Source organism: Cupressus sempervirens, chromosome 11 (genome assembly GCF_028749045.1).
Source record: "Cupressus sempervirens isolate cs-2001-9-10 chromosome 11, ASM2874904v1, whole genome shotgun sequence".
Taxonomy (NCBI): domain Eukaryota; kingdom Viridiplantae; phylum Streptophyta; class Pinopsida; order Cupressales; family Cupressaceae; genus Cupressus; species Cupressus sempervirens.
In genome coordinates, this window is record NC_143128.1 from 763,184,396 (window position 1) to 763,210,578 (window position 26,183).

General features: G+C 38.9%; 1 protein-coding gene across 1 annotated transcript in view; it reads left to right on the plus strand.

Annotated features, from left to right (window-relative positions):
• The first annotated feature begins 292 nt into the window (after nucleotides 1-292).
• Nucleotides 293-26,183, plus strand: part of NDHO (NAD(P)H:plastoquinone dehydrogenase complex subunit O) — a 163,075-nt gene continuing 137,184 nt past the window's right edge. The window contains exons 1-2 of the mRNA XM_089810823.1: nucleotides 293-820; nucleotides 1,271-1,326. Of these exons, the coding sequence (XP_089666949.1) occupies nucleotides 595-820; nucleotides 1,271-1,326 (282 nt within the window). The 5' untranslated portion in view covers nucleotides 293-594. The remainder of the gene's footprint in view (nucleotides 821-1,270; nucleotides 1,327-26,183) is intronic.

Consider the following 26,183-nt stretch of genomic DNA (forward strand, 5'->3'; position numbering starts at 1 on the left):
TTTTTAGTTAATTTTTTACTATTCACTTTATAAGTGTTATTTTAGATGATAATTTATATGTATATAATAAAATAAATAAATAAATAATGTTTATTTAGTTTATTAAGAAAATTAAATTTTATTTAATTAAATTAAAATTAATTTTAATTTAATTTATGCACATTAAATTATTGTTTTAACAAATATTAGCAAAAACCTATTCGACAAAAGCTTGGAACTGGGGAAGCTAGACAAGGATAGCAGGGATAAGTTTGCGGATACTATATGTGACAGTTCTTGGCATAACCTGTTCAACGAAGAGTACATTGAGCAATTGGGGGGGCTCATCATTAGTCTACACAAGAGGCGAACAGCGCTACTTAAGTCTGCTTGAATTGTCTTGCTGTCCCATAGGCTATTTTTGGCCTCGTGGACGTTAAAATTTTATCTATCTATCTATCCCCTTCTACCTAAAAAATAACAAGCGTATGTCACATTTTCCTTACCTTGAATTAATGGTGACTGTGAAACCCGCTAGATAAGGTGGTCCAAATGTTAAATAATTTGGAGCACCTACAATTGACGTACTTATTAGTGTAGTGTTCCAAGCTCAGTATGGCCATGGCCAAGCTACTGCAATTCCACAAAAGCTCAAGTTGCTTTTATTCTCAGCCGCCTTTCATTCACTCAATCAATTCAAATTCTCATTATAATTTCCTTCGTGAAAAACCTGTTACATCTGCGAGAAGAAGAGTGGTGATTTTGGCGACATCAGCAGCACCAGAGCCTGAAAAACCTCCTCAGAAAGTTCTGAAAAGGAAAGAAAAACCTGTTTACTCACGTAAGTTTTAAGTTCAAATTTAGTCTTTACTCTTTCATTTGATGGAAAACTATTCCATTCAACTTAAATTTACAACTTTTCTCTTCCTAAAATATTTCTTCAATGTTGCAAACAATTGCTTCTGTTTACCACCTGCTGGCCTTTTTCGGTGCTTACCAGAGGAAGACGTAACCCACTATTTTTCACTTCCAAGAGCTGCTCTCATTACTGGCTAGCACTATATCCAAGTTCTTCCTCCTTTTTCCAAATAATAATATTATCAACTTTAGTCAATGCACTTTACCGTATAGGCTGTAAAGCCTTTTGTTTCCTGCCTTGCTTTTGCATACTATTTAGGGATCTAAGACTGCTGGGGCTGATTACATGACAACGTCCCATCTCAACCAATAGATGGCAGATCAAGAAAATAGTTATGACTTCAACTAATGGGTAGTTTATTTGTTGGTGCAGTGAAGAAAGGGCAAATTGTGAGAGTGGACAAAGAAAAATACCTTAACAGCGTTAACGTATGTAACCCCACTCAATTATTGGTTTTTCTTTTGTATTTGTTTAGCAATCACATTTCCTGGTTAATTTTTTCTGAATTTTGCACGTTCTTTTTTATTCTCATAGTAAATTGTAATTGGGAACTTTCCTAATTGGGCTTCAACTGGTGTGATTAGCATGCCATGCTTTTAAAGAACGGCCTGATGAACTCTAAATTCGTATTCCTTAATGAATGTAATTGGATCTACAAAAAATTAAAAGAAAAGAATCAGACAGATCCTATCACTTACTGTAATACTTCCTTGAGTAATGAATGTGCTTCAATATCAAGTTGCCAGTAGAGAATTCAAGATCCTGAAAAATAAGTACATTAAATAAAACTTCATAGTTTGTCAGAAGTTAAGGAAATTGATCAAATTAATGAAGGATTGAAGGGAACCTGATTATAGTTTTGAGGTATACAAGGTTGAATGTTGTTATGGAATTCTATTGATTGGGAAACTGGTTGTTCTAGTAGTACAGGGTTTGAGGAACATATGGCTGACATCAAACATGAACACATTTGTAAGTCAGGACCAACTGAACATTTTTTGAAGATCAAGTACATAGATGTACTGTATCCCTTACTAGTCCTTTTGGATCCCTCATAAGGCTGTTAATGCTCTTAAAGCATCTGCTTAAAAGCATTGCTTGTTATGACTGTTCGCAGGTATTTTTTCCTCATTTGAGGTCACCAGAGGTTCAAATGATGTTATAGATGAAAGTCTCCATGAGCAAATCATTGTGTATGTGTGCATGAGCCAAATGTTCTTCTACGATGATCATTGTTGTCACAAAAGCTTACACCCTTGCCTAAAGGTTTTACCTAAAGGCAACCTTGTGAAACATAGAAACAATTTCCAAGTTGTGGGACTTGAACTATGAGATTGAGTCTCCGGAGTAGGCCGGCTTCCTTACTATCAGGGTGCATCTAGCTACTCTTTGGAAGGAAAAGGGGGAAGGAATGCACGAAAGAAAACTACCTAATCTAATCTAAAAGGGGTGATACACCAAAATAGTTTGTTTAGTCATATCTTTGCCTAACAATGCACTATTTATCAATATAACCTCAAAATACACTGATTCAACCTTTATCTTAATCCAACAGTTACACATAGATCAGAAGCCTAATGAAATGCCACAAGGAAGGAACTTCACTCTATAACATTCAAAGGCAAAGTAGAAATTGTTATGCAAATTGAAGAATGAAAACAAAACACCAACAGAGGCAAGAAGATTTTGCACTAATATTGATGAGAGAATAAGGTAATACAAAGGATTACATTCACTTATAGACAAAAGGAAATTACAGTAACAGAGTATAGAATACTGCTGCTATAGAATTAGAGTAGAAAATGACCGACCTTAAGAAGGGTTACAAAATCTACTTTTATAGTTCAAGCATAACTCAGATAGCTTCTACCCTAAGGCAAAGCACAACAACTGCATTTAAGGTTGCAGAGAACAATCACTGTGAATTTGGGAAAGATCTAATCATGGTACACATCTAGATGCAGGAAAATCATAGATTTCATGCCAATAGAACTTTGAAAAGAAAGAAACGATGGCCATTATCATTCTAACTGGGTAGATGGATAACTAGGTGGTGAGGGGAGTGTTCTTTGCATTAATTATGCATGGGGAACGTCGAAGAGTGGTTGTAGGTGATCAAAATATCGATCCACCATTAAAAGAGTTGCTGACTCCATGTTATCCACATGCCAAATTAGATAAAACAACAAGTCAACTGGATTTGACCGCTCAATCCTGCCATGTGACCCAATACCATTTGAATATTTTGCCACCCTGTCTGGCTTCTAGCTTTATGTTGACCTGTTGATTGTACCCTAGTTGCAGCTTCGCCACCTTTTATCTTAACTAACTGTCCTACCTTGCGCTACCGCGAACTGAGTCAAACTAACCGTTTATCCCTGCTTCGTAGCTTGTTTCCAACATTTTTTACTAATTACCATGACCCGGCAACTGCATGATCTTAAGCCTTCACATTGTCGCCATGGTTTTCTTGGCTAACATCAAATGTCAGCGACCTTGCGAATCACGGGGACCTAACCACCAACATACCATTCGCACCGTCGCTGCCTAAACCTTGACTAACATGAAATGTCCGTGACTTTGCAAAAATGAACTTAACCGCCACTGCCAATTGCATACTCTCCACTTGGGCCAATGAGGACACATGTCAACTTGTCGCTATGTCATTATGAATAATGACCTTGTATCTTTGGTTAGCGAAAAAACGACAACGCTCGATCTGCTTTTAACCTGATGGTCCCAAAGATGCATTGATGCCTGTTAATACCTTGGCCAATCATAACACTTCCATATGCCAACTCATTGTGACATCCCTTTTGCTTGCAGTCTAAAGCTGAAATAGGTCCCACATGTCCATGTGTCGTACCGTTGCTATCTTGCTATGCATATTTATCATGCAACTTTTGATAGCGACAAAGCGACAACCCTTGATCATCTCTGAATCGACAGTGAACAAGATTACATTGAGAAATTGGCCCAACTCTGGAAAGCACGAATAAAACCTTGCCAGTTGTACCCCATTTGACACCCCACCAGCCATAAAGAAGGAATGCCCACCTTGGCTACATGGCATGTTGTCGTTATGTCGCTATGAAAAAAGACTTCGCAACTTTTTATAGCGAAAAAACGATAGTTGTAGATCCTGGAAGATCGAATGGATGAGAAGATGCAGACCAACCTAGATCTTTATAACATGCGACCACTTGAAGACTTAGGAAATAAAACATAATCCAAGGTTTTAAATGTATCCTTTATAACAGTAGGACATTTGAATATTTGAAAATATGACTGTCAGGCATGTTTGACAGGCAAAACTCAAAATTTGGCGGGAGGGTAAATATGGCTAACAATTCTGGCGACTCGGAGGGGATGCTTGCCTGCTAAGCATATGACCAGTGACCTAAAGCATCCGTTGGGCTACGGAGTCGTAAAAACTTGAGAACTTTTCTATGGAAAAAATGGAAATATTAGAGAACTGCAACCTCAAAACGTGGCTATCTAGCAGAGAGATAACCTATGTTCGATACTTTTTGGAAAACTAGAAACTAACCTAATATGTACAGGAAACCCTAACCCTCACTAGAAACAATGTTTGAGGTAAATTCCATTGACTAGAATTGGTAAGACGTCACTATTGGGCCTGGATAGCTGGAAAGCATTGGCCTGCTTGCAATTGATGATAACATAAGGTCCACTCCAGATAGCATCAAATTTGGATTGCTTGCCTGGTTTGGTTTTGTCGGCATCCCACTTGAGAACAAGGTCTCCTCTGTAAACCCTAGCTTTGGCCCTTCTGTCAAAGCTCTTTTTGACCTATTGTTGATGTGCCTCAAGTGTCTGCATAGCCTGTTGCCTCTTTTCTTCTAACTTCATCAATTCTGCCATCTTGACCATCATGGCAACATCCTCCATCAGCTCCAATTGATGAGCTAATTCAAGAGAGGGGAACTCCAGTGAAATAGGAAGCTTGGCTTCCCTTCCATATACCAGCATGAAAGGTGAATTCCCTACTGCTCTCTTAGGTGTAATTTTGTCAGCCCAAAGGGCTATCTTTAACTTTGAATGCCAACACCTCTGATTGTCCTCAATAGTCCTCAGGATTCTGATTAGGTTCTTATTAGAGGATTTAGCTAAGCAATTGCCTTAGGGGTAGTAATTTGAGGAGGTGCTCAAATAGATACCATGGTCAATTGCCAAGAACAAATGTGAGCCCTAACAAAGGACTTAGCATTATCTGATATTATGGTTGAAGGAGTACCAGACCTGGTAACAATTCCATCAACGAATTCTAACACTATAGTTTCTGTGGCATCCTTCAAGGCTACTGCCTCTGTCCACCTTGTAAAGTAATCTGTAGCACCTAAGATCCACTTGTGACCAGAGCTGGAAGGTGGATTTATTGGACCAACAAAATCCAGTCCACATTGAACAAATCGTTGATCAACCTGAATAGGATGGAGAGGAAGAGCTACTAATCTCTGTTTCCCTGAAAGGAAGGCACACTTCTCACATTTCCTTATATACCTATAACAATCATGGAACAGAGCTGGCAAATAATAACCAGCTCTCATGATCTTCATAACTATTGTTCTAGTTGAGAAATGGTCACCATCATTTCCATCATGAAATTCTTTAATCATCCTATTAGTCTAGTCAGGGTTGATACATCTCAATAAGGCTCCATTTAGGTCTTTCCTGAAAAGAATCCCATCCACTAGGACAAAAGGAATAGACTGTAATCTAAATTGCCTTCTTTTAGCCTTGTCTAATCCTTGTGGATATCCTCCTCCAACAAGAAGGTTGTCATGTCATGCATCCAATTGTTTAAGTTTTCATTCCCTGTTGATTCTGCATTCTCTATAACTAGACCAACCTCATCAGTTGACTCTTGGGATGAAATCATCTGTTCACATAACCCTTTACCTTTGACAAGCTTGGTGATCTTGATATCAATGTCATACTCAATGACCTTAGTGATCCATCCAACCCTTTTATCATTGACATCTTTATTCAAAAGAAAGTCCTTCACACTTGTATGAGGGACTAAGAGTTGGATCTTGTTGTGAGACAAAAAGTGCCTAAATTTCTTTAAAGCCCTTATGGTAGAGAGGACTTGTTTTTCCACATAACTGTACTTATCTTCATAGTCCTTTAGCCCTTTACTGAAAAAGGCTATAGGTTGTTCTTCATTTGTATCATTCAGTTGTGTCAAGACAGTTGAGATGCTTGACTCACCTCCAAGAGTGTAGAGAATGAAATCCTTATCAAAATTGGGATTGATAAGGGTAGGAGCTGATGCTATTGCTGCCTTAATCTCTTCAAAACTAGCTCTCCCTTCCTTTGTCCAGATGAAGACCATATTCTTTCTTAACATAGCTGTAAGAGGCTTAACCATGGTAGCAAGATTAGGAATAAATCTCTTTACAAAGTTGATTCTACCAAGGAAGCATTTCAGCCCTTTCTTATGAGTAGGAAGTGGAAGAGCAAGGATTGCTTGTGTTCTCTCTGGGTCAATAGTCAAACCTTCTTTAGACACAATATGTCCAAGCAATTTCCCTTGATTAGTGGCAAACACACACTTTCTTGGATTTAGGGATACACCATATTCCCTACATTTGATGAACACCCGCCTCATATCACCAAAATGATCTGCTACATTCTTGGACTAAACTGTTATATCATCAAGGTATACCAACACAAACCTCTCAATCATATTCTTGAAGGCCATCTCCATTGTCTTTTGAAAAGTAGCACCTACATTAGTTAGTCCAAAAGCCATCTTACAATAAGCATAGGTACCCCATTTGGTAGTGAAGGAAGTCTTGTATCTGTCAGCCGCTTGGACTAACACTTGATTATAACTAGAAAGCCCATCTAGGAAGGAAAATCTCCCTGAACCACTAACCTCAGACAAGATTTGTTCCATGGAAGGGAGAGGATGGTGATCCTTAAGAGAAAAAATCTCTAAAATCTACACACAGCCTAATTTCCCTATTCTTCTTCCTAACCAGGACAAGATTGGCTACCCAAGAGGAATGCTTGATAGGAAAAATAATATTAGCCTCTATCAGTTTGGATGGCTCCTTTCTCATCATAGGCTCAATTCTAGGATTAACTGGCCTCTGTTTCTGTCTAACAGGTTTGGCATTATTACTCAAATATATGGTATGCTGAAACAAACTTGGGTCAAAACCCTTTAAATCATCATATGTCCATGCAAATACATCATTGAATTCTTGACATAAATGAACAAAATATTCTTGTTCAACTTCAGAGCATAGCTTTCCCAAATTGAGAGTCTTTCCATTAGCAACAGTAAATGGTATGTGATCATCTTTGTTTGCAGCTAAATTCATACTTCTACTCCTTGCTTGATCATCAGGGTTAAAGATACTCTCCAAAGTGATTAGGCCCTTGGGTAACTTGTTTGAATTGAGGTTCATGATTTGATCATCATACTGGTCTTGCAATTTGGATTGATTCATCTCAGAGAATTTTGCTTCACTGAGAATTTTGCTTCACTTTGCAGGAAGTTGACAATTTGTACATCAGAATCAAACACCTGCCAATTGGTATTGTTGTCTGGGATTGCAGGTCTTACAACCACTCTGATATGTTGCTCCTAGTTATTTTTAACATGCTGTGGTACATCATAAGAAGCACCAATTTCTGCAAGTCTGTCAGCATGTTTATTCTTTCTTCTAGGGATTCTTTGAATATTGAATGCTTGAAAACCTTCAAACAAATCCCATACTCTATGCTTGTATGCTTTGAGGAGGTTGTTCTTTGTGGCATTTTAGCTTCTTAATTAAAAATCAGTTCACTGTCCCCAAATACCCTTAAAGTCTTAATTCCTCTCTTTTGTGCAAGTTGGAGACCTTGGATTAGAGCTTCATACTTAGCTGAATTGGAGCCTATAAGAAAAATAGTACTCCAATTTAGGGGAAATGAGCATGACACCAACCTCTGAGCCATTCTTATTCCTTGAGCCATCAAAGAACATTCTCCACAATCCATCAATATCCTCGTGTCTTCATGAGACTAGGAATAGGAGCATCCTTTTCTGATATACAATATGTGCCAAGGCCTGTCTCTAGGGCTTCTTGTATTGGATCTAACTGATAAGCAGTGGCCCACTCATCCAAAAGATCATCACTCATCCAAAAGATCATTAGGCACCTTTGCCAAAGAAGTAGTAGGCTCCTGCATTATGTCTCCATCCTCCTTTCCAAAAATAGTGTAATTCATGTTTATGGGACTTGGAGTATAGGTTTCTATATGGTTGAGGGCTAGAGGCTCAACTCTTATGGAAGCTTTAGTTCCATACCTTGTTCTAAAAAACATGTAAGACCAATCAGATGAAATATAGCCACCTATTTGTGAAGTGAACTCCCTGGAAAGACATATGGCAAAATGGGGTTTGATCTTAGCTACTGATATATCTTGTGTAATAGTACAACCGGGGCAAGCATGCAATGCAATCTTTACATTCTTCAAGACTTCTGTAGTCTTGATAGAACTACCATCTAATTGGAGCACATCACTAACTATAGGCTCATATTTGATGCCAAGGAGATCAGCTACACTTCTAGGCATTACAGAACTACTAGCCCTTGAATTAATCATGCAATTATGGACTAGTTTATCTCCTATGATCAAGGAAACATAAAAGGGAGGAGGCCTGATTTTTCTTACTTGTTTCTCCCCTTTTTATTGGCTGCATCAAGCTGGTTGCATCATCTTCTCTAGGTGGTTGATCTGTCACCTTTATGCTCTCTAACTCCTGCTGCAGTAGCTTCTTCTGTGATGGTATAGCAGCAACAACATCCCACATAGGGACATTGACATTAGTCCTCTTCATCTGGTCTACAATATTAAGAGGAGCACCAAGTGTTTTGCTTGGGGCTTTGGGAGCTATAGGGACTGTTGATTGAAATTGAGCACTCTGAGATTCAGCAAAACCCTTGTTGCTTGTGTTTTGCTTCTGTTGAGGAGCAACATTGGATTGAGTGTTTATCATTGGCAAATCAGGAGCAGCACCTGAAGTTGAAGCTTGATTAGGTGAGGGAGATGTAACATCCTCAACAACTCTCCTCTTACTTCTGGTGTTGTGAGCTATGGCATCATGGTTAGCATGGCAGTGTTCCTTTGAATGATGGTTCATGAAAGAGCAATTACCTTGCTGTTGTAGATGCGAAGTATCAGTAGGCTGATTAGCATTGTGTTGCTTCCCTGTTACTTGCTCTTGTGTAGCTAGTGCTAAGTAAGACTCTTCCCTCTAGCACATGCAATATCCATAGGAATAGTTACAAGAAGGGCAGAAGTCTCGATCTTGAGCAAGATTATTTTGACGGACTAAAGCCCTATTTAGGTTTGTATTCATGGTAGGGGCATTGTCAACAGGTCTATTTTGATTGTAGGGGACATGACTCTGGTTTGGGAGTCTATTATGTATGGGAGCTTGATACTGAAATTGGGGAGGCTTATTATTTTGAGCTTGTTGCCTTTTCATAGTCACCAACTCATTACTCATTTTTTGCATCACTGCACTGTTGTTGTTCATCTTCTTTTCTTGATCCTACAACTTCTTGTCTATATTTTGCATCAATGTTTGCATCATGGCCTCAATCTTATCAACTCTATTAGAAGATGTGGAAGCTATTGGGACAATAGCAAGGGGTTGACTTGTAGATGTGGTAGGGATAGGGGCTACAATAGGCTGATGATTGGGCATGTCAGGAAAGAAAGGCATTGGAGGCTTTGGAGCTAACTTCCCTCCTTGTATCAAGATATTTTCTGCCCTTATAGCAATTTCATAAGCAATAGGTAACGTATCCCCTCCCATAGATTGCAGAATGGTGGCAATATCACTGTTAAAGGCTTTGAGGTAATACAAGAATGCATTACCAGGGGAAGGCTTTACTGCAATAGGTATTCTATCCCACGTTTTTTGAAATCTATAATTAAAATCAGTCATACATTTGTGGGGTGCTCTCTTGATGGTTGTCAACTGCTCTAGAAGTGATAGATGATCACTTTTATCTTCAAAATGCTTACAAAACCCTACTCCTAACCCATCCCAACCAATAATAGAGTTATGAGGCAAACCTCTATACTATTGTAATGCTTTTCCCTTTAAGGATGAGGCTAGAAGCCTAACAACAACATCATCTTCTCTAATACCATGTATATTGCAGACATTTGAAATTCTTTGAATATGTTCTACAGGGGAGATGAAGGTGGTGAAGAGTGTTCTTTAAATTAGCTATGCATGGGGAACATTGAAGAGTGGTTGCAGGTGATCAAAATATCAATCCGACATTAAAATAACTGCTCACTCCATGTTATTGATGTGCCAAATCATATAAAACAACGAGTCAACTAGATTTGACCACCTAATCCTGCCATGTGGCCCAATACCATTTGAATATTCTACCACCCTATCTGGCTTCTAGCTTTATGTTGACTTGTTGATTGTACCCTAGTTGTAGCTTCACCACCTTTTATCTTAACTGACCGTCCTACCTTGCGAAACCACGAATTGAGTCAAACTAACTGTTTATCGCTGCTTCACAACTCGTTTCCAACATTTTTTACTAACTTCCATGACTCGACGACTGCATGATCTTAAGCATTGACATCGTCACCGTGATTTTCTTGGCTAACATCAAATGTTAGTGACCTTACGAATCATGGGGACCTAACCGCCAACATACCATTTGTATCGTCGCGGCTTGACCGTTGACTAACATGAAATGTCCGCGACTTTGCAAAAATGAACTTAACCGCCACCACCAACCACTTACTCTCCACCTCCGCGAGGACACATGTCAACCTATTGCTATGTCGTAATGAATAATGACCTTGCATCTTTGGTTAGCGACATAACAATGATGCTCGATCTTTTTTTAATATGATAGTTCTGAAGATGCATTGATGCCTGTCAGTACCTTGGCCAATCAAAACACTGTCGTACGCCAACTCATTCTGACATCTCTTTTGCTTGCAGCCCAAATTTGAAATAGGTCCCACATGTCCACGTGTCATACCGTCGCTTTCTTGCTATGCATATTCATTGTGCAACTTTTGATAGCGACAAAGCGACAACCCTCGATCATCTCCGAATCAACAGTGAACAAGATTATGTTGGGAAAACTGACCCAACTCTGCAAAGCACGAATAAAACCTCGCCAGTTGTACCCCATTTAACACCCCACCAGCCGCAAAGAAGGAAGGCCCACTTTGGATACGTGGCACACTGTCATTATGTCACTATGACAAAAGACCTTGCAACTTTTTATAGTGACAAAACAATAGCCACAGATCCTGGAAAATCTGATGGATGAGAAGATGTGGACCCGTCAGTATCTTTATAACATGTGACCACTTGAAGACTTAGGAAATAAAATATAGTCCAAGGTTTTAAATGTATCCTTTATAACATTAGGACAATTGAATATTTGAAAATATGGCCATTGGGCATGTTTGACAGGCAAAACTCAAAATTTGGCGGGAGGGCAAATATGGCTAACAATCACTTGAATCGCTTATTTGACCACTTTTGACAGGATTTTGAAGACCCTGTGTAGTTGATCTTCTAGGTTTCTTGGTTTACTGTCACATTGTCAGTTCAAAATGTGCAGATGCTTTGTCATTTGAATCAGCTATTAGTTCCCACTAGGGCAAGTCAAATATTGTTATAGGACCTATGTAATAATTAAAAAGTGTCCTTAACACTTAATTCAACATGCCATATAAAAAATGCTTTTAAACACTTGATAGAATTAATAAATCTATTTTTTGAATACTTGGAGGGAAAATTATATTCAAAGAGGAAGTCCAAGAGGCAACTATAAAAGAAAGGCATTTCTCAAAGAAAATATCCATATTTGTCATTTTATGATGTCTTCCAATTTGGCGTGCATTCAAGGACACAAACTATTGATGTGAAAATCCAAGAGGAGAAAAACCCTCTTGGTTTCAGTTTTTGGATTTTCAGGACCAAAATCCTCTTATCCATAGAGGTGATTGTATCGGCAGATAGCAATTATGTTCATTTCTTGAAGCTTTCTCGGAGATTTCATCATTGAGGATTGGATTGATAGGGCATCTACAACTCCCAATATTCATAATACTATTGCTGATTTCATATCCTTGCTACTGTAACACATCATTATGGCTGTGCCCCTCTTCGGTCTGCTGCAATTGTTGTTCCTATCCTTCATTTCAACCCTAGTGTCACTGTACAGCTTGATGGTTTTTGATTTCAGGAGACTTTCAATTTTTTCTATTTGTGAAGCATTGCAGTCATTGCTTCTGCTAAAACATAACATTGTTGCTGCCATACAACAAACATTGCTGATTTTTCAAGGTTTTAGGATCATCTATAGTTGTTGGAGGAAGGTTGCAAACCTGATTGCATATTTTTGTTGATGCTGTACTAGACCAAACCGCCAATGTTGATTGTGTTAGCATTAATTATTGATCATTGTGGGATGATTTTATTGGCTGCACCACCTCTAGTAGTCCTTCACCGATCCATTAACATCTATTATTGTAATGCCCCCTCCTAAAATTGTTGCAAAGAAGGTTACCTTAATAATAAGCTAAAATAAAAATTAAAAAGGTTAAATTTTAATAGAAGTCATGGAGCATGTGAAAAGCCATATGTGTTGACAGTAAATAGTGTATCAAGATATATGTCGTCGGTATCGGGAAGTTTCTTGTGTGTATCGGGATGTGTGTTTCGGGAAAGTTCTTACTATGTAGTCGACATGTTGTATGTAGCCGACGGATACCTTCGGGAAGGTTCCTTGGGATGTATAAATACCCCCCTTCGGGATCATTGTAATCATAGCATCAGAAGCATAATGTAATGTGTTGGCTTATGTGAATAATAGGAGTTCTGCTATTCTTATCTGTTGTTCTCATTGATTTCTTTACCTAATACGGTAAACATTTGGCGCCGTTGCCCTATGAACCTAAAAGGAGGGAGGAATGCAAACTAATGCCAAATCAGCTTAACAAAGATTGAAATAAGGTGAAGGGAAAAGGTGGAATACGTACTACACAAGAAAATCTAATTTTGGCACAACAAGCCAAACACAGAAGGAGGTTTTAGAAGATTGCTGACGGACACAGAAGCACGGAAGAATTGTTGGAGGAGATTTGACAACGGGTGGAGTTGGTGGAAGAAGCAAGGAAGGAATTTTTGAATTTGTATTCACTGAGGGAAGAGAATCTTGACGAAAGAGAATCGACTCGCACAGCTCCGAATGTCAAGGGGGCAAGAGTGTGGAGTGAACTCTTCGTCCGGGATACACTTCTAGAAGGGACAGATTTGCTGAACGGAGACCTTTCTTCATCAAACAATATAGCTACCAAGATACCAAGCGTCAGTGTTGGGATGCCAAGCGTCGGTGTCAGGATGGTGGGACCAAAGGAGAAGTTATCCAAATTTAATGGTGATAGAGTAGTTGATCCCATCCGACATTGTAAAACCTGCAAAACAATTTGGAGGGCCAATGGCATAACGGATACAAACGAATGGATGAGGCAATTTTCGGCAACCCTACGGGGGGTGGCAATTGATTGGTTTACTGATACCGATCCACAAAATTTAAACAGTTGGGATAACATTAAAAAGGAGTTTATCGCAGAATTTCTACTCTTGCGTGACGATAATGAAATTGTAGTGGAGATATTCAATACTGAGCAGGGGAAGAATGAAACAGTCCAAGTCTTCACCCGGAAGTTAAAGGACTTGATCAATAAAATGGAGAATAAGCTGACTGATGGGTTATAGAAAAGATGGTTCATTGAAGGCCTTCAATCGAAGCTGCAAAAGAAGATGAAAATCGTGCCACCATCAACATACACTGAAGCGTACAATCGGGCAATGAACCTCGAGTGAGTAGAAGACAAAGAAGAAGAAGAGTAGCTTGTCTGATTTAGATGACGAGGAACCTTCAAGAGAAGATAGTAGCGATGATGAAGGCAGCAGCAAGAAGGTCCACGCTCTTCACAAGGACATGATTCAGATGATGAAAGAGTTCAAGAACATGCACAAGGAGATCAAGGGCAATGAGCTATGGTGCACAGAGTGCAAGAAAGAAGGCCATACGAAGGGATCTTGCCCAAAAGATCAGTTTTGTGAGATTTGCCAGATTATGGGACATTCGATAAAGGAATGTCCTTTCAACCTGAAGTCAAGAGTATCATAGCAAGTGTTCCTCACGGAGGAGGCATCCGCATCAGAAGGGAGTGGGAACACCAGTATGGAGGGTGCCACGTCGGGAGGATACAGAAATAACCGGCGCGGTCAAAACAACAACAACAACAACAACAACGGCAACAATAATAATGGCGGGAGGAGTCCAATTCAGTATGATGCGAATGGCCGACCGATAGTTCAATACTGCGCATGCAATTTGTGGGGCCACTTCACCCGAGAGTGCACAACGGCGAACACACCAAAATTGTTATGCAGATGGTGTGGACCCGGCGATCATGAAGATACTAAGTGCCCAAAGTCAGGAGTAAACTTGATCACCATCGGGACGGACGAAGAAGAGGTTCTGGCCATCACTCGGAAGTAGGCGAAACAATACCCCGACCCAACGGAGGAAAAGAAGAGACTGGAGGAAGTGCGGGTAGAGATCCAAAAAGCAACACAGGTAGAAACGACACACTTGAAGGACATGACTGGTATCTCCTCATGGAACTGCACAGAACATAACATCGTACGAAAAATATTACAAATCGAGGTACCCGTCAAGATAAATGATCTGTTGCTCACTATGCCTCAACTCCGTATGGCACTCACGAATATAATTCCAATTGCTAAGCAACCAGCAGAGCAAGGAAGGGAGAAGGAAGGTGGCGCAAGTGCGGAAGATCCGATGCTGTTAGCCCTTTCATCCGGACGCCATCTGACAGTTGTTGAAATGGGAATTTTGGGGACTGTTCTGACAAACACAATTATGGATGGACGGTCTAGTGTTAATGTGTTATCGGAGGATACCTGGAAGAGGTTGGGGCAGCTGACATTGTGGCCTCCTACATTCTAGCTGCTAACGGCCGACCAACACGGAATCAAACCATTGGGAGTCCTGACCGCACAACCAGTTACTATCGGAACATAGCTGTTCCTGCTCGACTTTGTCATGATTCTACTGAAGCGAAAAGGATATGATGCTATTCTGGGCTGGGGGTGGCTGATACAAGCCAAGGCGAAACACGATTGGAAGAAGAATACTTTATCGCTTGAAAGCAAGGGGCGGAAATACATCATTGATTTACACACTCAAATGGTAGGAGAACAAGCTCTGTCATCAAATTCCAAAGAGGAGGATGAAGGGAGGCAGTGTATGAAACTAGATTAGGAGGGAGTCCTGTGGTTGGAAAGAGGATCAATAGACAACAATTTGGATTTTGTCAACGATCTTTACCACTGACAGATAGAGGACTACGAACTCTTTCCGAGCTGTAATATGTTAAGGGTGGACAAAGGTGAGAAAAAAGAGGAAAATGAATGTCCAGAGGAATACAGAGAAGCTAAAGAAGGAAAGGCAGTTACGGTTGAAGCTGAGGGGAAAAACATATAGTACGAATCCAGAAAAAGGAAAGATCCCACTGTACGACTGCGTAGAAAGAAAATGTTACATCGAACCACGAATATAACAGAAAGGTGCTGGCAGCACGAAAGACACATCATACGGTCTGCATAGGAAACAAAGAGGAAGGGTTCAGCAGTACGGAGTTTAGGTTCTGAAATCAAGAATGCACTTATTAACAAAGAGTGGCAACCGATGGAATTCATGGTACCGAGTGTCGAAAACAAGCTGGGCGATACAGAGAGGTCGTGTAACTTAAATAGACTTCGACGATTGCAGGCACACAGGGCTACAGAGGTGACACAGAATAGGCGAAAAGCATGGCACGATAAGCACTTGAAGTTGAACAGGTTTTAGCCTGGACAGTGGGTGTTGAAGTATGATGGACGAAATGAAATCAAACTAGGGAAGTTTAAGGTGAAGTGGGTTGGGCCATACCAGATCTGAGAAGTGGGTGATAATGACGCAATTAAGTTATGGACACTGGACGACAAAGACATACCAGATACAGTGAATGGGTTGAAGTTAAAAATATACTATGAGAGAAATGGTCCCCCGCCAACAAACAATTGAGGAAGGAAAAAAATAGCTGTAAGTAATGTATATATGTAAATAATGTATATATGTCAATAGAATATAGAAGTTGATAGTGTCAAGTAGTGAAACAGGAAGGAACGACAAGCAAATTTGGAAATGACTAGAATTTTCGGCATTACAAAGTAATGGGTAGCACAACCTAGCGTACAGCTTAAGCAGACACAATATAAACATAGTGTTTACACAATAATCGTACGGCCTTATAAGAGCAAAAATAAGGAAAATATTATAAGTTTAGACACCGTACGACAAGTACAAAGGAACATACAGTGCAGAACCCATGCGGATTTGACAGCTTGCTGATGGAATCCCTGTTCATGTACGGACTTTCCATTTTGCATGTTTTGGTATGGTACTACATATGGATTTGGCATAAGGATTTCGGTATGAACACTGGGGATTATTGCTATTACCACCGTACGAATGTTTTGAGTTGGCCACCATACGAGCTTTTCAATTTACCATACGGATCTCTACAATGCATTGTACTGTACGAATTTTGACAGTAATGCTTACCATATGGAGTGTAAACTTTAATACATATGGATTTTATATTATGTTTGCTTTCTATTGCTAATGTACAGATTCAATGCTTGAAGTCCCCCGTACGGATTGGAGACATCACGAAGACATAAAGTCTATGTACGATCTTTTAAGATGAATCACCATATGGCTTTTTAGTATGCGTATGGACGAGTAAGGTGAACCACCGTACGGGTTTGTTTTGCTCATTCCCGTATGGACTTTATTAAGCAATTGAAAACATTTATTAAGCAATTGAAAACATTTAATGCACATTGTATGTGTCCGTACGACAATATGGTAAGGACATCTAAGGCATCCGTATAGTGAGTAAATGGAGGGACATTTCATGCATTACTAAGCTACCGTATGGTAATCCAGTTTGGTGTACAGAGTTCGAAGTTCTCATTTCCAGTTATCTTATGGAAATAAAGAATACTGGAATTGTACAGGCAATTACAATTTATCTTTTGGGGTGAAGCAACATAAGGAATGACTCGAGAGGCCGTCCAATAGCAGGAAGACTATGGCAAATGCAATCCATTGTGTAGTTGTACATTGGCAGCATAGAAGAAGGGTGGCAGGAGGTTTTCTAAAAAAAAAAAAAAAGACGATAGATTGAAACAGTTTGGAATTAGTAATGCATGATGCGAAAGGGAAGGGTAGACATAAATAGTTGCCAGAAAGAGTGTGGGATCAGAAGAAATTGCAAAAATAGTGTGTTCCATGCAGTTTTTTGTGGGTTTCGGAGTGCTGATTTGGTCTTGGCAGCAAGGGGTGCTGCTCGTTGACCCCGTTGGGATCCCCAGTCGTTGTGGATTATCAATCATGGAAAGTATGACTAGTTGATGAGACCGAGAGCTTCTGTAGGCATAGTGTGCTAGAGGTGGAGAGATCACAGAGCGAAGCAAGCCCCTAGCAGAGTTGGTGATTATAGAGAGAAGACGGGTAAAGGCTAGGTTTGAAACTCGAGAGACGGCGGAGAAGGTTCGGGAGGAGATGGCCGATCAACTTGCCACCCAGCTGAGTGCATGGGAAACAGAGCGGACAACACTGTTAGCACAGCTCGAGGAAAGTACACGAGGGAAGCAGCAAGTGGAACAACAGCTAGCAGTAGTGGAGCAGCAGTTGGTAGAAGCTCTTCAAGAGGACTTAACAAAAAAGGCTCATGATTAGAAAGAAGCCGAGTGTCAGGAGGTTGCATTGATGCTAAAAGAAGTTGTCGAGGAGAACTCTCAGATCAAAGCTGATTTGAAGGTTAGGACAGATCAAGTGTATCAGCTTCGATGCAGCCTTCTAGTTCATGATGTATAAGTCCATGTTGTTTTATGAATAATGTAGGTAATTGTTGGGTTTTTGTTATGTGGTCGTCCGGAGATGACTTTTCTTTTTGGGGGGGATGATGTCGACAGTAAATAGTGTATCAGGATGTATGTCATCGGTATCGGGAAGGTTCTTGTGTGTATCGAGATGTGTGTTTTGGGAAGGTTCTTACTGTGTAGCTGACATGTTGTATGTGGCCGACGGATACCTTCGGGAAGGTTCCTCGGGATGTATAAATACCTCCCTTCGGGATCATTGTAATCATAGCATCAGAAGCATAATGTAATGTGTTGGCTTATGCGAATAATAGAAGGAGTTCTGCTATTATGATCCATTGTCTATATACGTTGATCTCTTCAAGCAGTACAATAAACAATGTGCATTAAAGGAAAAAGGTATACATAAGAAAGATCAAGAAGGAGAATGAAGAACAAACAAATGGGATACATCTTTATTATTGAAATATAGAACTTGGAACTGCAGTTCAATCTGATATAAGGATGAACCCTTAAGATCTGCAATTAGAGGATGGAAACCCTCTGAATTCCATTATTGAATTAGTGTACAAAAACACCAATTGCATGGACAATTTATGTGTTAGACAGTTAGAATTACTATCTATAATTAGTGTACTGTTGTGGAGACCTTTCGAAGAAATTCCGGTTAATTATAATTTGCTGTAGATCTAAAATTTTATTAGCTGCTATTGAGAATAAGATTCAATTTTTTGAGCAGCATTTTAAATATAATATATAATTAAGAGTCAAATATATTACCTAAAATTTCTGCATAAATTTCATCCACATTTAATAAATATGATTTTTTTGGTTTATAAATTGAGTATAAATTTCAAATTACCATTGGGTTTGATATATATGAAGATTTCCAAGTGGGGCGTTTGTGCAAATGGTATGGATCATTGTAAGTGGAAATTGCTGATTAATGAGAGTTGGAATTAGTGAACATTGCCATAATTGTGTAGTAAGTTGATATTACATACTGCTACAAGGTTTATTTATGGTACATGTGACATAACACTAATTATTTGTAATGTCCTGTCATAAAATAAATATTTAATCAAACCTTTGTTAATGGGTCCTAGATATACTTCGGACCCATTTTTATTTAATTGTTTTCATACGAATGGCCATCGGCTATCTTATGGCCATCGGCTATCTTTGTAAACCATCGGGAAGTTTCTCTGAAGGGTATTTAAGCATGGCATGTAGGTAATAGTAGGTATGCAATTTGGATTCTTCTTCTTTTTACTATGAATTCCCATTGGGATTCTCTGTTGTTCACCATTTTGGAAGTGAAAGATCTTCCCTAGGTTCTTGCAGTTTAGGTGGGAATCAACCCTCACCCTATTCCGTCCATGTAATGCCCTGTTTTTGGCAGGTCTACGCAGTTGATGGAGTTAGCTCATCATAGCAACCATCATGAGCTGACAGGGTGTTTTGGGCGTCCCAGCTGTAGATTTACTATTTTTGGTAGTACAGTGGGTGGCTTCGGATGTTGGATGTCACCTGTAGTAAATTAAGCTAATAATTTCATGAGCTCTTATTTAGTCATTAATTATTAAGTTGCATTATTATAATAATGTTTATATTATTATAATAATGACATTAAGTGATATTCGTAAAAAGTGTGTGGAAAGTTTCTAGTGTTGAGTTCTTTTGGGAAACTTTCACAATTTCTAAAGTGGAGTTTTTAAGAAACTTTGGCCAACGAAGGATTATAAATGAGAGCTCATTTCTTTGGGTAAAGGACGCTTGTGCTTTTGTCGCCTTTGTGGCTTTTTCCTGAGTTTTGAATTGTGAGCCCTTGCTGATGTATAAGGGTTTCTGAGTTTTTGAAGGTTGTTTGAAGTCACTGTTGATGTATAGTGGTTTCATTAGTTAAATCTCCTATCTATGATTATTTGTGCCTGGGAGATTGTAATTATAATTCTAAGAATTTTGAGTTTTGTGAATTGAAGCAATCATTGCTGAGGTATAGCAATTGTCAAAACTCCTACTGTCTATATTGTATCTGGAGATTGGTTGATGATGATAGATTGAAATTTGGAAGAGATCCAAATTACTTCTCATTTGGTGGCTGCCACTGGAAATCAAATTCTAATTTGAAGGAGTGTCAAGTATCATTTGGGGGCAGTATTCTAAGTTCTGGTATAAGTCCTAACCCGTAGCCTTAGTGGTGGAGTTGGACAACATTAAACTGGGCCTACAGAATGTTAATAGCTGTGTGGATGTTCTAACCATAGTCGTAGGTAAATACTGGGTCTGCATATTGGTGTCGATAGGTGTTTGGAGGAGTGCATTGGCATTTTTTTAGTTGGTTCTGCATTCCCAACTAGCTGCGGTTGGTCCTGGAGAGTCTTGAGCACATAAGGTGGTGATGTTGTTGACTGTCTGCGGCCTTCCTGAAGCAATTTGATTGAGCATTTGGACCTTGGACGTAACTTCTGCATTGATCATTATCGTCTATCTTTTAAGCCAAGTTCATTAATTACTATTTTTCCTTGGTTCATTAGTTATCATTGTCTTGCGGTTGGGTGTTAATATTAAGAAGTCATCGTGAACCATAAGAGAGTAATTTGGTGGTCCAGCTGTCAAATCTATTTGCAATCTAGGTGCCTTTTTAATAATAAATACTTTTGACTTATGATTGTTCAAATAAATTTCAAAGTATTTCTATTCAGTTATAGGTTGATTTTTATATTCTCATTTCAAACTTTGGAGTTGTTGATTCAAAAAATATCAAGAAATTATAAAAACTTTAAAAATTGCAAAAACAATAATCTACATATCAATATTCAAATTGGAAGACAATTCGGGTTTTTATAGTGGTATCAGAGCAGTTTCTTACCAGCGTGCAAGAATTGGGCTCAATTATTATCGGTGCTAATTTTGAAAAATCTTAGATTGATTTTGTGATTTGGTTACCAACATTATGGATGGTGATAGAAGATTCATTCCCGGTAGATATTATACTCGCAGAAGGTGTACTTCTTCGCCTAGAGATGCAGTGGTAATGGGGGTAGGTGTGTGCGATGATATATCTACAACTACTTTTGTGATAAATGAGCCATCTAGTGAGGCACTTAGCAATAGTACCTTAGATGTTCAGGTGTGTGTTGTTGATAGTATGCATGTTATTGATTTTGAGGTTGACAATGATCACTCACCTAAGTGGAGATGGGCTCAATTTTCACTATCTGCAAATACAATTCAGTTTCCTATAGTGGTAGTTGGTGGTGTTTCTATATTTGCCGATTTTGATGAAGATGTGGGCATTGTGGATACAATGGAGGTGAGTGCATTTGTTGAGAGCAATAGAAAACCACATACTGCACCTAGTTCTCCTGTGGTTTCATCTTTTACAGGGGTTACTAGAGATGATCAAGATTCTAGTGAGCTATATTTTACGGGGAGTCCATACTACTTCAGATTTGTGTAGGATTCGTATGTTGTGCAGAGATTGTTTGTACCTAATTCCGATGATTGGCGAAATGATTGGGTTAGTGCAAAGGACATATTGGAACCTTCTATGGATCTGACCACAGGTGACACTTTGGCATCAATATCACCAACACAAGTGTTCGGTGCTATATTGCAGGTCATGTTATTGGTTCTGATGTTGGTATTAGCATTCAGTTGGTTAATTAAGGACAGGGACATCACTTGCTTCTTATGGGATCTCTGTGGAAGTTTTTGTATGTGCCGGATTGCTTGAAGGAAAGAAATCTCGGGGAGAGAGGACTGTAATGTCCCCGTATTTGGTAGGTCTATGTAGTTGATGGAGTTAACTCATCATAGTGACCCTTGTGAGTTAACAGGGTGTTTTGGGGGTCCCAGTTGTAGATTTACTATTTTTAGTAGGTCTATTTTTGATAGTTGCTATTTTTGGCATTGCAACGGGTGGCTTCGACAGTTGGATGTCACTTGTAGTAAATTAAGTTAATAACTGCATGAGCTCTTATATATTTAGTAATTATTAAGTTGCATTATTACAATAATGTTTATATTATTATAATAATGACATTAAGTGATATTTCTAAAAAGTTTGTGGAAAGTTTCTAATATTGAATTCTTTTGGGAAACTTCCACAATTTCTGAAGTGGAGTTTTTAGGAAACTTCGGCCAACAAAGGATTATAAATGAGAGCTCATTTCTTTGGAAAAGGATGCTTGAAGATATATTTTCTTTTATCACCTTTGTGGCTTTTTCCTGAGTTCTGAATTGTGAGTCCTTGCTGATGTATAAGGGTTTTTGAGTTTCTGAAGGTTGTTTGAAGTCACTGTTGATGTATAGTGGTTTCATTAGTTAAATCTTCTATCTGTGTTTTTCTATGTCTTGGAGATTGTTCTGGTAATTTCATTGCAAGTTGTGCTATTGGAAACAATTTGCTAAGTCTCCCTATTCTATTCCTATGGCTGGGGAGAGATTGGTTGTGGATGTCTCCAACTGTGGTGATCAGAGTTCAATTGGCATTAATAAACTTCTGATTGTGGAGGATGATTTGTGTTTGGAGATTACATATTGGTAACAACGTTTAATGAATTGGATTGTGCCAATTGTGAGCAGCGCTATAACATGGGACTGTAGGCGTCTGTCAATTGGATATGCGTCCATTTTTGCTGACTACGGGAAGTTGTATTAAAACTCACGGCTGCATATTTTAGGAGGTCACACATTAGTATTGGCTCCCATACTTGCAGCCAACCTGCATGACCATTCTCGGGCATCAAAATAGTGACTGAAAGGAGTGCAAATCATTGTTGGAGGGCAGCCAACACTTGCGGCTATAGATTGTCAAAGGAGAACCATCGCTGTTTGACTTGAGGGCAATTTGGTGAGATGGTATGTCAAATATATATTGCAAACTAGGTGCCATTTAATAATATGTAATTCTGATTGATGATAATACCAAATAAAGTGCAATGTGCTTTTAATTCCCACTTACAGTCTAATTTTTCATATTGGCATTTTAATTTCTTGAAGGTATTGATAGATTTCCTACAAAGAATATTTAAAATTCATAAAATGTCAAAAAACATAAGTTGTGCATTAGCATTCAAGTTAGAAGCCAGTTAGGGTTTTTACAGTCCATTGTACTTCTTTGCTTCAGATCTAGCAAATCCGGAAAACCATTATAGTTTGGAATATATCTATATCTATTTGTGACTATTACGATATACTTGGGTGTCTTTTGTATTATTTTGTATTATTTCTATGAATGTTTCAATCCATTCTAGAGGGCTTAGTTGAGCAAAGTTGAAGAACTACAAAGCATTGCATTCCCCTCCCCCTGTCAAGCATGACCACTTATCTCCTCACCAAATGCTCAACTCCATCACTGTATGGTATCCTCCTATTGTCGTACAGACCCGCTATCTCATCCCTTATACTACTGTACGGACAGAACACCCCACTAGTACTATATGGCCCTTCTAAAGTTACCGTACAACCTCTTCTCTTGCTACCGTACGTCCACTTGTAATCCCATCGTATGGCTTATTGCTTGCTATTGTATGGATCCCAAGTGCACTTAAATAATGCCATGCGACCTATTGATTGCTACTGTACGACTCCCAATTGCACTCCAAAACTACCGTACGGCCTCCCTTCTGTGCATTGTCTACCAAAATACTACCGTACAGCCTTTCCCCTTGTGCATCTGATGAATACTTGATAGCCATTTCACAGTTGGAAGTGTTGGCAAGAAAGTGAAACATTACAGTGGTATCAGAGCTAGTGATTCTACTAGCCTGTAGAAGTGAATGCAAGTTTATACCCGAAGGAGAAGGTGAAATAACCTTGTTGGTAGAATGGTAGATCCTCAGGATCCTATGACAGAACTCATGAAACTTTTAAGAGAGCTTAGCAGAAACGAAATACAAATCAACGAAACCCAAAAGCTTATGCAAGAAACACTACAAAAATTAGCCGAGGGAAAGACAACTGGAGAACAAAATGGGCATAGCGACGACTCTGTTACTGGAAGGACAAACTCTCAAATCTCTTGCTCTCGACCCTTGAAACCTATCTTCCATCCAAGGACGGAAGCACCGCGCAAAGAAAGAGAGCCCACTTTTCAGGAAATGGAAGAAAAACTTCGGGAAGATTGGAGGAATGCAAATATGGAAGGTGATATATCTTACAGAGATTATGTTGATCTAATAGTGAGATATTCAAGTAAGGGAAATTGTGGTTATTTTAATAATGATTTCAAGAGAAATATTAGAAAAGTAAACTTAACACCATTTGATGTATCTTGAGCCATCACTGCACAGGCATGGGTTCTAAAGGCAGACACCTATTTCTAACTCAATCCATTGCCCAAAGAGGAAACAATCAAGTTTGAAACACCCCATCTAGAAGGAGTGGCACAAGAATGGTGGCACCATGGATTGGTCACTCTCGGCCACGACCAAGTAACCTCTTATGTCGAGTTCACTAAGAGGCTCATTGACCATTTCGATGGGAAGTACCCTAAACTAAACTTCAAAGATCTAGCTCAGCTAAAGCAAACCGGTACGGTAGACAATTACATCACTGAGTTCCAAAGGTTGTTAGTACTAATCACAAACATCTCTGAAAGACGTCAAATCGTGTTATTCATCGATGGTTTGAGAGAGCCTTTGAGAGGCTGGATCAAAGGGTTCAACCCATGCACACTCAATGAAGCTATTAAGAAGGTGCGTGACTATAATGTCCCCATTTTTAGCAAGTTCCTGTAGTTGGCCAAGTTAGTTCACCATAGTGACCCTCGTGAGCTGACATGGTGTTTTGGGGGTCTCAGTTCTAGATTTACTATTTTTAGTAAGTCTATTTTAGTAGTTGCTATTCTTGATAGTGTAGAGGGTGGCTTGGCAGTTGGTCGTCACTTGTGGTTGATCAGATTAATAATTGCATGAGCTCTTATTTATTTATTATTCATTGAGTTGCATTCTTATAATAATGTTTATATTATTATAGTAATGACTTTAAGAGATTTCTAAAAGGCAAGTTGGAAAGTTTCTAATGTTGAGTTCTTTTGGGAAACTTCCACGTTTTTTGAAGTGGATTTTTATGGAAACTTTTGCTAACAAAAGCTTATAAATGAGAGCTCATTTCATTCGGAAAGATACACTTGATTATATATTTGATTTTGTGCCTTTGTGGCTTTTTTTCAGGGTTCTTAACTATATGCCCTTGCTAATGTATAAGGGTTGGAAATTCTGTGAATCACACTTGCAATTTAGCTGCAAAGGTATAGCTAAGATTGCCTAACTTCTCTACTATCCATCATTGTATCTGAGAAGTGTTTTAATTCCACTACTAAAGTATAGTGGATCTGATATTTGCTAGATAATTTCCAGTTGTGGTAATTGTGGTTGAGGGGACAATTGTTGAAAGGGTATTAGTTGAGGTTGGAGTACGACACTTAGCATTGGAAGTGAATCTGTCTGTGAAGATTGTTGGCAGAAATTGTAACTTAGATACACATGGGTATTGGGGATCAGCTGGGAACCGTATAACAACAACAAAGTGTATTGGGCATTAGTTGCAGACTGCAAGGCATTATTCTCCCATTCTGTCATCATGTGTGCAACCCATAGTTTCAAACTATAGACTTGGCATCAAGTCTTCTGCCTGCTAATAATAGTTGGTAATGCAATAAGGGACTTCAGAATTGGACGTGGAGTCCAGGTCTTGTAGATATTGCTACAAAAAATCAATGAATTGGCTAGCTTGTGGTCGACAAACAAGTCATACATAGGCTGCGTCCATTTTCATCAGACTTGCGATCTACTTTTAGGCACCAACAACACTTGTCTAAGGCCAACATTTATTTCCTTTAGATTTGTGATTACTCTCTAAGCCTATAGCCAGCTTGTTTAGGTTGTGTTTGAATTATTTGAGGGTCATGGATGGTGACCTTGCAATACCAAGAGAGTTTAGAAATTACATTAGATGTGGCCAACATTTTGATTACAGAGATCAAATTGATTTCCAGGCTTCTATGATTTGCCATCATGATTTATGAACCAATGCAAATTCGGCAAGTGGCATAATTCTAGGTTTTCTATAGACCTCTTGTAATATTCAGTAATTAGATTTGCATATTTTTACTTTTCAACTGGATTGTTTATATCAGTCCTATCAAATCTTTAAGATTTTTGTTTCTTAAGATATTTTCTTATGCACATGTATATACTTGAGGGTTCATATTACATAAAGAGG